Raw genomic sequence first — 12,766 nt, 5'->3', positions numbered from 1 at the left:
TCCCCTATGAAAAAATTGTATAAACCTGTTTCAAATTTTTATACATTCTTATGCATTGCCATGGTAATGTATAAGAATGTTTCAGAGCAGCACCTACTGCTGTTTTAATTTTTGCACCAAATTTCCACGTGAATTCCACGTTGATTCCTCGACCAAAAACACGTGGTATCCACGTTACATTTCCACGTGGATTCCACCACCCATTTCTCACTGGGATCACCTATATTTAGTCTCCTTGTTTGATTAGTACTGCTATGGCCTCCTATACATTGGACTGAGCGCTTCGGCGCCCCCTCTCGCTTGGTGCCTCATGCGGCCGCATGCTGCGCTTACCACTTAAACCGGCCCTGTACGTACAGAATAAGAAAAGTAACTGGATAAATGTAAACCTTTGCTTACCGTTCATGTATCACTGAAATTATAAGAAAGCCCAACAGTAAATGACAATGCAAGTAAATAAATTTATGCAACACAAATAAATATTATTACTGATGACTGATTAAATGACAGTAATTATGACAAATATCATGCTTAACGAAACTATAGTCATCCATAAAGAGCCATCCATGCGGAGACTATATCCATCCATGAGGAGACGCCGTCAAATACAACATCTCGTTACCTGATACCATAAACCTAATGCTGTAAATTAAAAATTTCATTCGAGTTGAGCAGAAAATCAATAATAATGCAAATCAACAAATAAACACACCAATTAAACATAATTTAAATTTCTCCATATCCTTAAAACAAGAACGTGCCCCTATACGACTAGAATCCCTTGGCGCCAGAGAAGATTTGAATTGAACTGTAATTCGATTTTTATTTGTCTATTTAGTTTTAAATATTGCCGTAGTAGCGTTGCCTACCAGAGCGGCAAATCGTTTACTTCCCCAGAGTCCTCTGGATGGCAGTTCTCTACACTACTCCCTCATAGGGTCTTTTGTAGTGTATTATCAACAATCCAGAGGACTCTGTACTTCCCTATTTTAGTTCTATTTATCGTCATTGGGGAGTTGTCGTACGTCAACTTGTTGGTCCACTCGACTATAATTTCATCCGATCTGGGTTTTTTTCCAGTGAATTATTCATGGATTGTAATTTAGTTATGTGATATAGTAACTTGTCCTCTTTATCTGCGAGTTTTTTTTGCGGCCATAGCGCTTTATATATGCTCATCAATTACTTTATGAGTCTAATGATCGGTTATTCACTGCCTGCATAAACCTAATGCTGTCAACAACCTGGAGGTCACGCTTTCAAATGGACAAAGAGGTTAGAATAACATTGATGGCCGATTTCAGAGGAAAGATTGTAAAAACATAGGTGATTTCTCTATGCTGCCCCTGTTGCTGAGTGTTGAATGAAGTGTAGTGCTTCACCGTGAAAGAGGGGTAATCATGGATGCCCAAGATGTCAACGTGCGGCTGGGTCTAAGTGATCACTCAATTATAAATGAGAAAGCAGGTTTATCAGATGAGATCAATATTGTCGTTTACAAAGATACAAGTCGTCAAACGCACGGCAAACGATCTCGTCGGTGTCGTTCCAGCTCCCGTAACATGGAGTCGTCTATGCCCAATGAAGAGCTGACAAAAAGGAGCGGATCCTCGCGTTATCATAAGGGGAGTCTTCAGTGAGTATCTTCAACATATATCTGTTGCAATTAATTCTTTTGCGTTTGAATTTGACTGATGATTATTCATTTGATCTAAATACACAGAATGTTTCCCTGTAGCCAATGCGATTATGAAGGAACGAGGTCCAACCTGGCCGTTCATCGATTTAGAACGCACAATAAAGGTTACAAGGTAAGCTTGACAAGTAATCAGTATGCTTTTGTTGATGTATTCACGAAAATTCAAAGGCCGATGAAATATAGTTTTTGTTGGAATCTATTTGGGGATCTTATAAGGTGCAGGCATGTATGCCAAACAGGAGTAATAGATAATTAATGGGGTGTCGCTTTTTGAATTTTTGCGTCACTGCTTGTGATCAGGCACATGCTCTGTCATAATGAATTGCAGTTCTGGACATGTTAAGGCTACATATTTTCAACCATTGCACATGTTTTGATGCAATGAATCGCCTTGCTTCAACCATTAGTATGGGGATTATGTTTTATATTTTGTGTAAATATTACCATCCATATGTATATAACTGGGTATTTTCATTTCAACTCGAAAAATATTGAACGTAATGGAATCCAGGTGATTTGTTGACTGTGTTTATGTCATAACGTGAATAAAGTGTTGGTTTGCAGTGTAGCAAGTGTGAGTACCAGAGCGTAACGGAGGGAGGCGTAGAGAGGCATGAAAGAATTTTCCATAGCACGGAAGATGTGAGAGCTTATGCCTGTGGTGTGTGTTCGTACAGGGGAGTCACTAGAAAGCAACTTCACGAGCACACAAAATACCAACATAGAGAAGGAGTGGCCAAGTGAGTGAGGCTGAATAATGAGCATGCTCATTTTATGATTACATACTGTGTATTATGTTCACTATCTTTTTTTGTGTGCCTAATTTACTTAAGCTGTTCCTGGGAGCCATGTTCAAGGAATAAAAGGTATTTCTACACCATGTGATCTTCAAGGTATTTCTTGGAGAATCATATCAAATGAGGTCATCTGTTTGATGTATATTCTCGTGCAGGAAATGAAGGTTTGGAAGTGGCTGGTAACTGGTCGTTGCGGCTAAATTACTTAAGTGGCAGCAGAAATATTTCATTTTTTTGTGCTGTCTTGTGTATATTACCTCTTCAACACACCATCTTGTAAATTGCCATGCAGTATTTCAGTGGCAATTTTTTTCAGCAAAAAATCATCTGTGCTGAGTTTTCTTCTTGTTACCAGGTTAAGCATTTATTTTGTGGCTGGTGTTTAAAATTTTCTGGTGTGTCCATTTGTGGTTAAAAGAAGGTGATTTGATTCCATGCCATCTAAACTTGTGTTTATTTAACTACTTGGTCTATGAAACCATAGGTTGTTAGCTCCATTCTAGTCACCCTGTCTTGTCAAATATCTGTGGAATTCATAAAAAATGAAGAATACTTGGTGTCATTCTGATGGCAGGTATTGAAAGAATCCCGAAAAAAGTATGTTTTTACTTTGTAATGGTGGGTAGGGATGAATTCGGAGGGTGTTAATTGTATGGCATTCAGTTACATTTGTGTAAATGAGATGAGCGTCATGTGTATGACCGTATATGCATTCAAGTATAAAACCTTGTTCACTGCATTGTTCTCAGGTTTTCTTCCACATCAGTTTGCTTGTGGACAGCAGATTCGATGGCTATCTTGCCAGCATCCTCAGGTTGAAGGTACCGGCAAGTGGTTTCTGCCTTGCTTATTTATTGTAGGCTGGCTGGGTACTGCTTTCTGATTGGCTGTCTCTTGGTTGAGTCTTTTCGAGGTGGTGTTAAGGAGATACCTGTCCTCACTGTTTAAGTTCAATGGTGTTTTTTTTATTCCTATGGCTTAAAATTGACAGCCAATATACATATAGGTAATGCAGAACCACATGCCAATATCTTCGACCCAAAGATGCTGGCAGGATAGCCAGTAAAACTGTTGTCCAAAAGCTAAATCACATGGGAGAAAACCCTAGAAAAATGCTGACAAGGAGACTTTGCCTAACTGATGTCAAGAAAGAAGATGAAACCTTTTTTATTTGAAAGTAGACACTTACATAGGAATACAGTTGAAGGGTTTTGTCCAAATACGCCCGGGTTTGAGAGAAAAAACATTTAAAAATTGAAAAATATGGTCACGTTGAATTTAATTTTAAAAATTTCGCTTATTGTTTAAAAGCGATTTGGCCGAGTGGTAGCGTACCGCACTTCTGATGTGAAAGTCCAGGGTTCGAGACTCGGTGAGAGTAAATTTTTTCCAGTCTGCCACCTCCTCCATTTTTTGTAATCCGTTCCATCCTCTTCTAATTTGTTCATTTAGTACGTTTTACATTTTTTCACTTGACTGTTGTTTGAGAATAAGCCCTAAACTGACATTTTTGTCGCTAGCTAACCCTTACTTCGAATTATTCTTTCCGTGCCAAGATTCATGAAAGCAGGAGTGGTAAAACTGTGGTGCTGGCTTCGAAGTGAAGGGAACTCATTTCCAAAGCAAAAGATTTTAAACATATTGTCTCCGGAGAGTCTCCCAGGTTCCTGCTGTTGTAGTATTTAGAATATACAACAATTTTCACTCGTCTACCTGTATGATCAATTAGGAGTATTCCAAGTGCTAAACGTCGCTATTGCTCTTCTGACTGTTGTTGCTCTCCTATATTCTATTTTTTACCTTGGTAATCGTCAGGAAATGCCCTAATAACTTAATTTATTTTGCTGAATAACTTTTGCCGCATGTATTTTGTTGCCAAGAACCTATTCAAGCGAATTCGATTTACCGGAGATATTGAGTTCAAAGTTAAAAGGCTAAAATTTTTGTGTATAATAGGATTTTGGAAAGGAAGAAAGAAATTTTGTCCTCAACACCTGAATAGTTGAAGGGCTAGACGATTAGAATGAAGCTTTTTCAACACATAGTAACCTGGATAGGAGGTTGAAGTACCATCTATATTTTTCGTTGGAATAGTAAGTCTCCATAAAGCCATTTTTGGGCACCCTGCCGACCATTATTCCCTACTCGGCTGGCCTCGGTGGTGGTGGGGTAAAGTCCTTGCCTGCCAAACCGTAGGTTGTGGGTTCGAATCCCGCCTGGGTGGGAGATCCCTATCCAGGGCATGGATGTTTGTGTTGTACTTTGTTAATATTGGAAACCCTCGTTGTAATAAAATGGAAATGAGTTCCCTTCACTTCGAAGCCAGCACCACAGTTTTACCACTCCTGCTTTCATGAATCTTGGCACGGAAAGAATAATTCGAAGTAAGGGTTAGCTAGCGACAAAAATGTCAGTTTAGGGCTTATTCTCAAACAACAGTCAAGTGAAAAAATGTAAAACGTACTAAATGAACAAATTAGAAGAGGATGGAACGGATTACAAAAAATGGAGGAGGTGGCAGACTGGAAAAAATTTACTCTCACCGAGTCTCGAACCCTGGACTTTCACATCAGAAGTGCGGTACGCTACCACTCGGCCAAATCGCTTTTAAACAATAAGCGAAATTTTTAAAATTAAATTCAACGTGACCATATTTTTCAATTTTTAAATGTTTTTTCTCTCAAACCCGGGCGTATTTGGACAAAACCCTTCAACTGTATTCCTATGTAAGTGTCTACTTTCAAATAAAAAAGGTTTCATCTTCTTTCTTGACATCAGTTAGGCAAAGTCTCCTTGTGAGATTAAGCCATCACCATGGAAACCTTCATTTTAATATTAGCCCTTATTCTTGCATAAGTTTTCCCTCCCCATCTTCTCTATCTTATGACTCAGATTCAACACTTAATATCGGCTAATTGATGTCTTAATGGCTCATCCATGTATTAGCCATTGATTAGGACCATATATGTACAAGGGTATTATTGTCAGGTAATTCTGCCAGCTTTATTCATTTATGGTTTTTATGTGTATCTCGAGTAATGTTTTTCCATTCACCTAAATATCTTTTTGTTTACCTACTCACATCCACTGATTAAAGTTAATATGATTAATTGGGCTTGGTTTTTGGATACTTGAGGAAGATGTGATGGAGGCAGATCATTGTTTTAATTTTTGACTGGGGTGTTTTCTGTGAAACTCATACAGAATTGAATAGTAATATTATTTATGTATTAATTCATACCTCATGTAGACCATTAATTCCAGCCAGCCAAATCACTTAACCTATCTTCTATCTTGAATTAGATTTATACAGATTTGAAATTTTACATTAATGGATTATATTGTTTGCCAGTGGGCATCTTCTTTATTTTTATGATCATCAAAAGGCAAATTTATTAAGAAATGACAATGAACATTGAACTTGAAAAGATAAAAGAAACTTTCTTTTTAAGACGATATTTTAATTCTCAAATGAAGGATTTTTTTACAAAAGTTAACAATATGCAATATGTTCTGACTATTGTAGAGGTATTTTTAAAGGTAAAATATTTTTAATTATGAAATTCTAAAACCAAATGTGTGTGGCATCTAGTATATATCTATGCTATCAGGGAAGCTTGTCAATCCTCCCTATTTTAAGATGGCTTCATTTGATGCTAACTTGATTTCAAGAAAGGCCCTAAGTAATGCGTCCCTTGCACTAAATGAGGTATGAGTGAGTTCATCAGGCAGAGCAAAATACCGTTGAAGGTGTGTATGTATTATTCTATTGTGCAATGGCTCACAACTATTATCTGTTCATTTTATCTCTGCGGGTGAGCTTTCGTGAGACACTCTCGGAGGGCCTCGCTGAAGGGGAAGTGGTAGTACCGAGAGAGAGGGAGAGGGCAGGAGTGACCTCAACGTTGCAAAATGTACATAGGCGCCCTAGTGTCTCACTGAAAAGGTTTGGCTCATACGTGGCCACAGATATTTTGGGCCCAGTGGCGAAACAATGCATACAATGTATACCAACTCATTAAGAGGGGATTGCGGATAATCCCATCTCAGAAGCCAGGATATTGTCCGCTAAATGCGAGACCGCTGGTGAAAGGCATACATAGGCGTAACATTCTGATAAACTGGGAGTGCAAGGGAATTCATGAGGATGAGGATGCAAAAAGAATGGAGAAAAGAAGCACGACGGGTATTTTATTAAATAATTTATTTTGTAACTTATTGTTGGAGTGATGTGGCTAATAAATCAATCTCCTTGTCTTCCCTCCCGTCCGTGTCTTCATTTTCGGAGTCACTTTCTGTGAGCTGTGTAATGATCGGCTCCATAATAGCGTCCCTAGCAATTTCTTTTTTCAGATCTTCACCTTGCAGCTGTTCTGCATGACGGACACATGCAGACATAGGGTTTGGTAAGAAAGGGATCGGAAAAGTACTGAGAGGGAATAGGTGGAGGGAGGGAGTCGGTGATGATGGGAATGCAAAAGGTGAATAAAAATTTTCTGGAAAGGAGATGGAAAAGGATTGAAGTGGAAGAATAAGGAACAGTAAGTTATAAGTTGGATTTAAATGGAAGAATCGAAGAGCACCAAGAGAACATGCGAGATTTGGCAACACAGCTAGCAGATTCACGAAGTTAACACGACGGAGGTCTGAGAGCGACTGAAATTCCGAAGTGCTAGGCCACGCCTACTGTCTGCTATAGAATATTAATAGAGTGATGTAAAAGAGGTGTAGTAGTTATATATAAAACTTGGCCTTGTGCCAGGCCCCCTCCCCTTTTTGCAGCCCAAGAAAAGTGTGTAATTTTTTAATCTTCATATTAAACTAAGCTTGAGACAAGCCAAGTGGGATCGATTTATCAAGCACCTCAGCTTGTTTATGTGCGTCTACCATGCAGTGTGAATGTGTCCGGATCACACTTTCTGCAGAAGCGTTCTGAAAACGTCTTGTTGGCCTGAATGTTTTGTTAAGCTTTACAACCAGGATTTTTATTTGTACATCCATTTTATGTTACTTTAGAAACCTGGAAAATTATGTGTGTGTGACAGTCTTGCAGATGCATTATGTATAGTTAGTGGTTTAAGAGCTAGTATGAGCATGGTGTCTAGCAGTACTTTATTTCTAATGGTTCTCTTTTTTTAACTCAACCAATAGGCACTCATGCCCAGCCTGCCAAAAGATGTTCAAGACCCAGGTGCAACTGAAGCATCATATCCTCTCGCACTCACTTGAACGGCTGTACGCTTGCAAAGGATGTTCCTACAGGTTAGTCAAATGAATTCTATCTCTCCTTGATCTTACAGCTGTATCAGTGGAGTAGCTGCTTCTTCTCCTGAACGATATTCTTTGTTAGGCCTTTGGTTTCGTACTTCTTCTATAATTTGTTGCTCTGTGGAAATAGTCTGGCAGTATACATAATAGCTATGAGTTCACACCAGTCAGGAAAATTACATAATGGTCCAGGAAAAATTCCAGAGGTGCACCCGTAGGTACACACAAATACTTCGTCTTTGAAATAAAGCCAGTAAAGTTTTAAAAATTCATACTCGAAATAAGAGAATACCCTGGGAAATGGAATATGAAAAGTTGGATGCTTGGGACTACCTCACTTACAATAACCAGGCTCAACTATATCATTATTCCCTATCTGTGGCTTGCATGGTGTCCTTGCAAAGTGGTCAAAATGGCTCATTTTTCCAGGCTAAATACAGACAATAGATAATGTCAACTTTTTTGTCGCTATTTCAACTTAGTTTTCTTAGAAATAAAGTCACAATTAAATAAGGTAAACAAATGAGGGTTAAGTTATAATTTCAATGGAAGAAGTTGATTACTTATCCGTCTTATGGAAGTGTAAAAATTTTTCATTTACTGCTACACACCATGGGCACCAGATTTGTTTCAACAAACATATTTATTTATATTTTTATCTTGAAGATTAATTATAATATTACTAATGCAATATTTAAAAAATGAAATTTTGTCCAGTGAAAAGGGCCATTCCAACACTGACTTATGTGAATCAACTGTACGCTATTCATTGCATCTGGAACAAAGAGGATGGGGAAATTGGAGCTATATAACGATCTTGTGTTCGATTTCATTGAAATTATTTCAATTAGTACCTCAATACAGCAGACTCCCAATTATCCGGCTGCGGTATATCCGTGTTGCGGATTATCCGTGTATGATTTTCACTGTAGCTCAATATTTTCTGTGATCTTTATAAAAAATAAAATCGGATGCAAAATCACCGGAATTAATGCATTAATGCTAGAATACACCAGGCTTATTATCTCCGTCAGAATCCCCTTCATAAAACAGAAGCAATAGCGCACTAGACGCATTCACGGGAGCACCGTGTTCCTGTATTCCATGCAGGCGACCGTGCTCCGTGATCACGGATGCACGTCCTGCAGCAGTTGCAATCCGGGCAACTTGTGCGAGAGGTGACTACGTGGGGTGATGCGTGATGGTATAGTTTCTGACGTCGAGCAGTGGTTTTGCAGCATTCATGCAAACCACTTTTCTGTATCCGTGATCACTAAGCCACAGGTGTGTGGTTTTTGAAACCAAGCCTTATATGGAGCATAAATAGTACAAGTACAACCGTGTTATTGCCGCTAAAAAGATCACCAACTCGCAAAGAAAGCTCTCAATGAGCCCGGGAAGCACTCTAAAATAACAGAATAACTGCATAAATAATACTAAATTGTTTGTTTTAGGGAAATTATGAGCATTACAAGACATTAAAGTGAAAGTTTGGGTTATCCGTGTTTTCCAATAATTCGTGCTGTCTCTCCCCATGATTGGCTCGGATAATTGGGAGTGTGCTGTTTTACAAAAAAATGGGAAGATGCTTTGTGAATGTTGTCAACTTCAGATTCTGCAGGGGAAGAAAGTGTGGTCTCTGCTAAACCCATAGTGAAATGGGAACCACGAAGGAGAACATGATCAGTCATTTGTGATGATGTATGAGATTTGGCTATTTATGAATGTGCTTCTTAGTCATGCTGGACAAAAGCTAGGGTAATCATGTCCATGGCCAAAAGATGCTGATTTTGATGCCGCTGAGATTGATGCATTGTTTGCCTTCCCTGCAGGGCTAAGCACCGTCAGTCCTTGCATCTGCACATTCGACACTGCCATCCTGGGAGTGAGGTGCGTGCCCTCTTCCGAGGGCCTACCGATTCTGATTTTGAAGCCATAATGCGGTCCGCTTCGTCAGGCCCAAAGTCACGCTGGAGTGGAGAGAGTGTCGAAGTGGGTTATTCCCCAGGCTCTGATAATGACTCTAAAGCTGGTGAGTGCATGATTTGGTGGCCTAAGTTTGTTTTAGGCTTCCAGGTTGGTCAGGGAGTTCTCATATCTCTACCTTTGAAGTCAGTCTTCCTTTGAATGCATTGCCAAGTGTTTGGGAATCTCCAGTGCCAAGGAGCTGTGTCCAATTGGTTGAGAATTATAATCGGCCTATTTGGTGTACTGAAGGTTTTCTTCATCTTTTCTTCACTTTTTCAATATTCTTCTCCTTAACATATGTGTTGATTATTTCTTAATTTTCACAGCTCTCTTATGGATATTTTTTTTGATAACACTGTCGAATATCATGATTGATCATTGTATCATTTTTCTTACAATAAGTATTAGCAATGCCAATCCTTTTATATGCTGTGATACATTGTCATAGGTATTTTATGAATTGCATTATTAGCGCTAAATTGTGGATATTCTGGGAAACACTATATTGTTGAAGTTTTTTAATAGTTTAAGTCTGGAGTAGGAGTACTTTGATGATCCATATATACATCAAAATTTACGTAGAAGTGTTTGAGGGGGACAGCTCTTAGCATGTCTTGTTGTAAGCATGGCCAGAATTATTATATGACTCGTTATCATTCTCTATGGGAATACAACTGTTGGACCAGGTTCACAACAGAATTTCAATCTATCAGCATCAGTCTCAGTTCTAATGTCAGTAGTTCCTAGTGTGATATATTTTGTTCTTTTTATTATTTGGAATTACTTCCTGAAGTCAATTGTGAAGAAGTATATTTGGTTAACTTTTCAACTTGAAATTAATTCCAAAGGTTCACTGCCCAAGTAGGTATGCTTATTCTTGCATAATCGGAGTGAGAATCATATTTACTCTACTTAGGCTAACAGTGTATGCAATAGGACTTCTGCACTCATGTGTCTATCATGTTTTCTGTGCTCAATTGTCATAAATTATAATTGGTAATAATTATTGGTCGGTTCTTATATCCTACTAGCTTTTGATTAAAAAAGACTTAGTAATACAATGAGGTTAGCTCAGATGGGGACATAAATTGTACGAATGCAATATTTTAATTTAAAATCCTGATGTTTGAGAAGTGTAGATTACTGGAGTGCATTTATGGGTGAATTTTGTAATTTTCTGAAGTTCTGTGACTGCCGAAAATTAATTGCATTGAGGAAAAAAAGTGTATTCCAGGAATGAAGTACAGAGGTAAGGTTGCTAATCCAAATTAGTTGTCATGTAGAGATTATACTGGATTAGACTGGATTAAAACTTTAGGTAAGGTTGCAAATCCATAGTTAGTTGCCATGTAGAGATTATAATTAGACTGCATTGAAATTTTTGGTTGCTTACATACTCCAATTGTTATCAATCTTCATTCAACATTGGTGAAAAACAAACCCTTGTCTCTCTTGAAGGTGATGAAGATCAGCCACCCACCACTAGTCTTCTGGAAGGAGGAGGTGTTGACAATTTGTTGATATTCCCTCTGGGGAATGTTATGTCCCTAGGGAATGTTATGAATGGCAAAGAGGAAGGAGAGAGTGAAATGGTAGCCAAGTCGTCTGCAGATGGCTCACCTATTAATTCCTTATGTGATGCTTCCTTCAATCAATTATTGGTGCATCTCTTGGGCACAAAGTAATGGAATTCTCTCAATTTTGGGATTCCCAGAAGTTAATACTCGTATGTATGTGTGTGTACATATATGTTTGGCGAATGGCATTAATTGTGATATTTTGCTTAAGTCATTTTAAGTATGTTGTCTTTTGGCCATACAAAGTGAGATATTGCCAAATCAATTATTGGAATTGTAAACGAGGTTTTGATTTTAGTCAAGTATTGCAATATCCGTAGAACTTGGGAATCTTTGGCTACATTCGGATGCACTTTCTTTTCTATCGGAAGTGGTATTCCAGGTTAAGGGAGCTAATAAGTCAATTCGCATGTGTTTTTAAGGCTGTAAGAGTTTACGGTTTGTATTGCTCTCCGCTCCTATTCTTCAATAGGAGGATAATTCTATGTTTGGCTTTTTATTAAAGTCATGATTATTTTCTCTGCTTTTCAGAAACTTATAAGGGCTTCATCCTCAAGTGCCTACATTATGTACAGGGCTGATACTCATGTGCAAGTGTTTGGTACACCTATAGTGTCATCTTTATAAGAATTTTTCGTTGGTTCTAATAGAATGTATTGTTTGCTACATTGTGGCTGCATTTATCTTTGAAATTCCATTGTTTTTTATTCATATTGTGGGAAGTAAACTAAATATTTTATCCAGGTACATTTGTGTGGCATTTATTTATGATTAAATCTCCCAATCCCTTGATAAAAATGGTTGTGATCCTATCTTGTTTTTAATATGCATTCATGGAGGTTATTCGGAATGAAATGGCCTCTTCTATGAAAGCCACTGCAGATATCTAGAATATCCAGATATTTTGATAATTGGAGATAATTAAATATTGATTAAAATCTTCTTAAATGGGCCCCTTGCTAGTGATTCATGTAAGATCTCCAATGAAACAACTAAAGTTCTTGGATTAAACTTGTAACCAACTCCTTACTTGGATGGCTTCCTTTCCCTCTGGTTGCTTGGATTTGGAATCGTCTATTTTTTGAAGGCCTGTATAGCTATTTTTGTATTCATTTTTAGTACTCTCATTTGCTATTCATCGCAGCATTTTTGTTAAATTTTGGTCATGCTCATGCATTTAGGACTTGAAATCAATTTCTAGTGTCTGTGCTTAGTAAATTGGAAACATTTTATTGCCATTTCCTTTAACCTTTTCCCTACCGTACACGTATATATACGTGTGGACGTTTCCTGACCCGGGAGACCACGGGCGTATATGTACGTGTGAGATTTTCCCGGTCAAGAAAACGAAACCCGTGTATATACGTTTTCTAGCTCTCCCCCTTTCAGGACGGTCGTGGGTTTAGGTCGCCTTTGTCTCGGGACCCAACACTTCGGGTTTAGGATTAACCCTCCGA

At 38.3% G+C, this 12,766-nt stretch overlaps 1 protein-coding gene across 2 annotated transcripts; it reads left to right on the top strand.

The window, feature by feature from the left end:
- Nucleotides 1–1,006: 1,006 nt before the first annotated feature.
- Nucleotides 1,007–12,056, top strand: LOC124156438 (zinc finger protein 142-like). Of its 2 annotated transcripts, none has more exons than XM_046530991.1 (6): nucleotides 1,007–1,636; nucleotides 1,724–1,811; nucleotides 2,264–2,439; nucleotides 7,648–7,758; nucleotides 9,597–9,796; nucleotides 11,191–12,056. In XM_046530991.1, exons 1-6 carry the CDS (start codon nucleotides 1,401–1,403, stop codon nucleotides 11,415–11,417), a joined length of 1,038 nt encoding a protein of 345 aa, XP_046386947.1. In that variant the 5' UTR covers nucleotides 1,007–1,400; the 3' UTR covers nucleotides 11,418–12,056. The 2 variants fall into 2 exon arrangements, with proteins under 2 accessions (XP_046386947.1, XP_046386948.1); XM_046530992.1 differs by having other exon boundaries at nucleotides 1,008–1,636; nucleotides 11,841–12,056.
- Nucleotides 12,057–12,766: the final 710 nt, after the last annotated feature.

The sequence above is a fragment of the Ischnura elegans genome, chromosome 3 (genome assembly GCF_921293095.1).
Source record: "Ischnura elegans chromosome 3, ioIscEleg1.1, whole genome shotgun sequence".
Classification (NCBI taxonomy): domain Eukaryota; kingdom Metazoa; phylum Arthropoda; class Insecta; order Odonata; family Coenagrionidae; genus Ischnura; species Ischnura elegans.
This window is presented reverse-complemented; position numbering and strand designations above follow the sequence as displayed.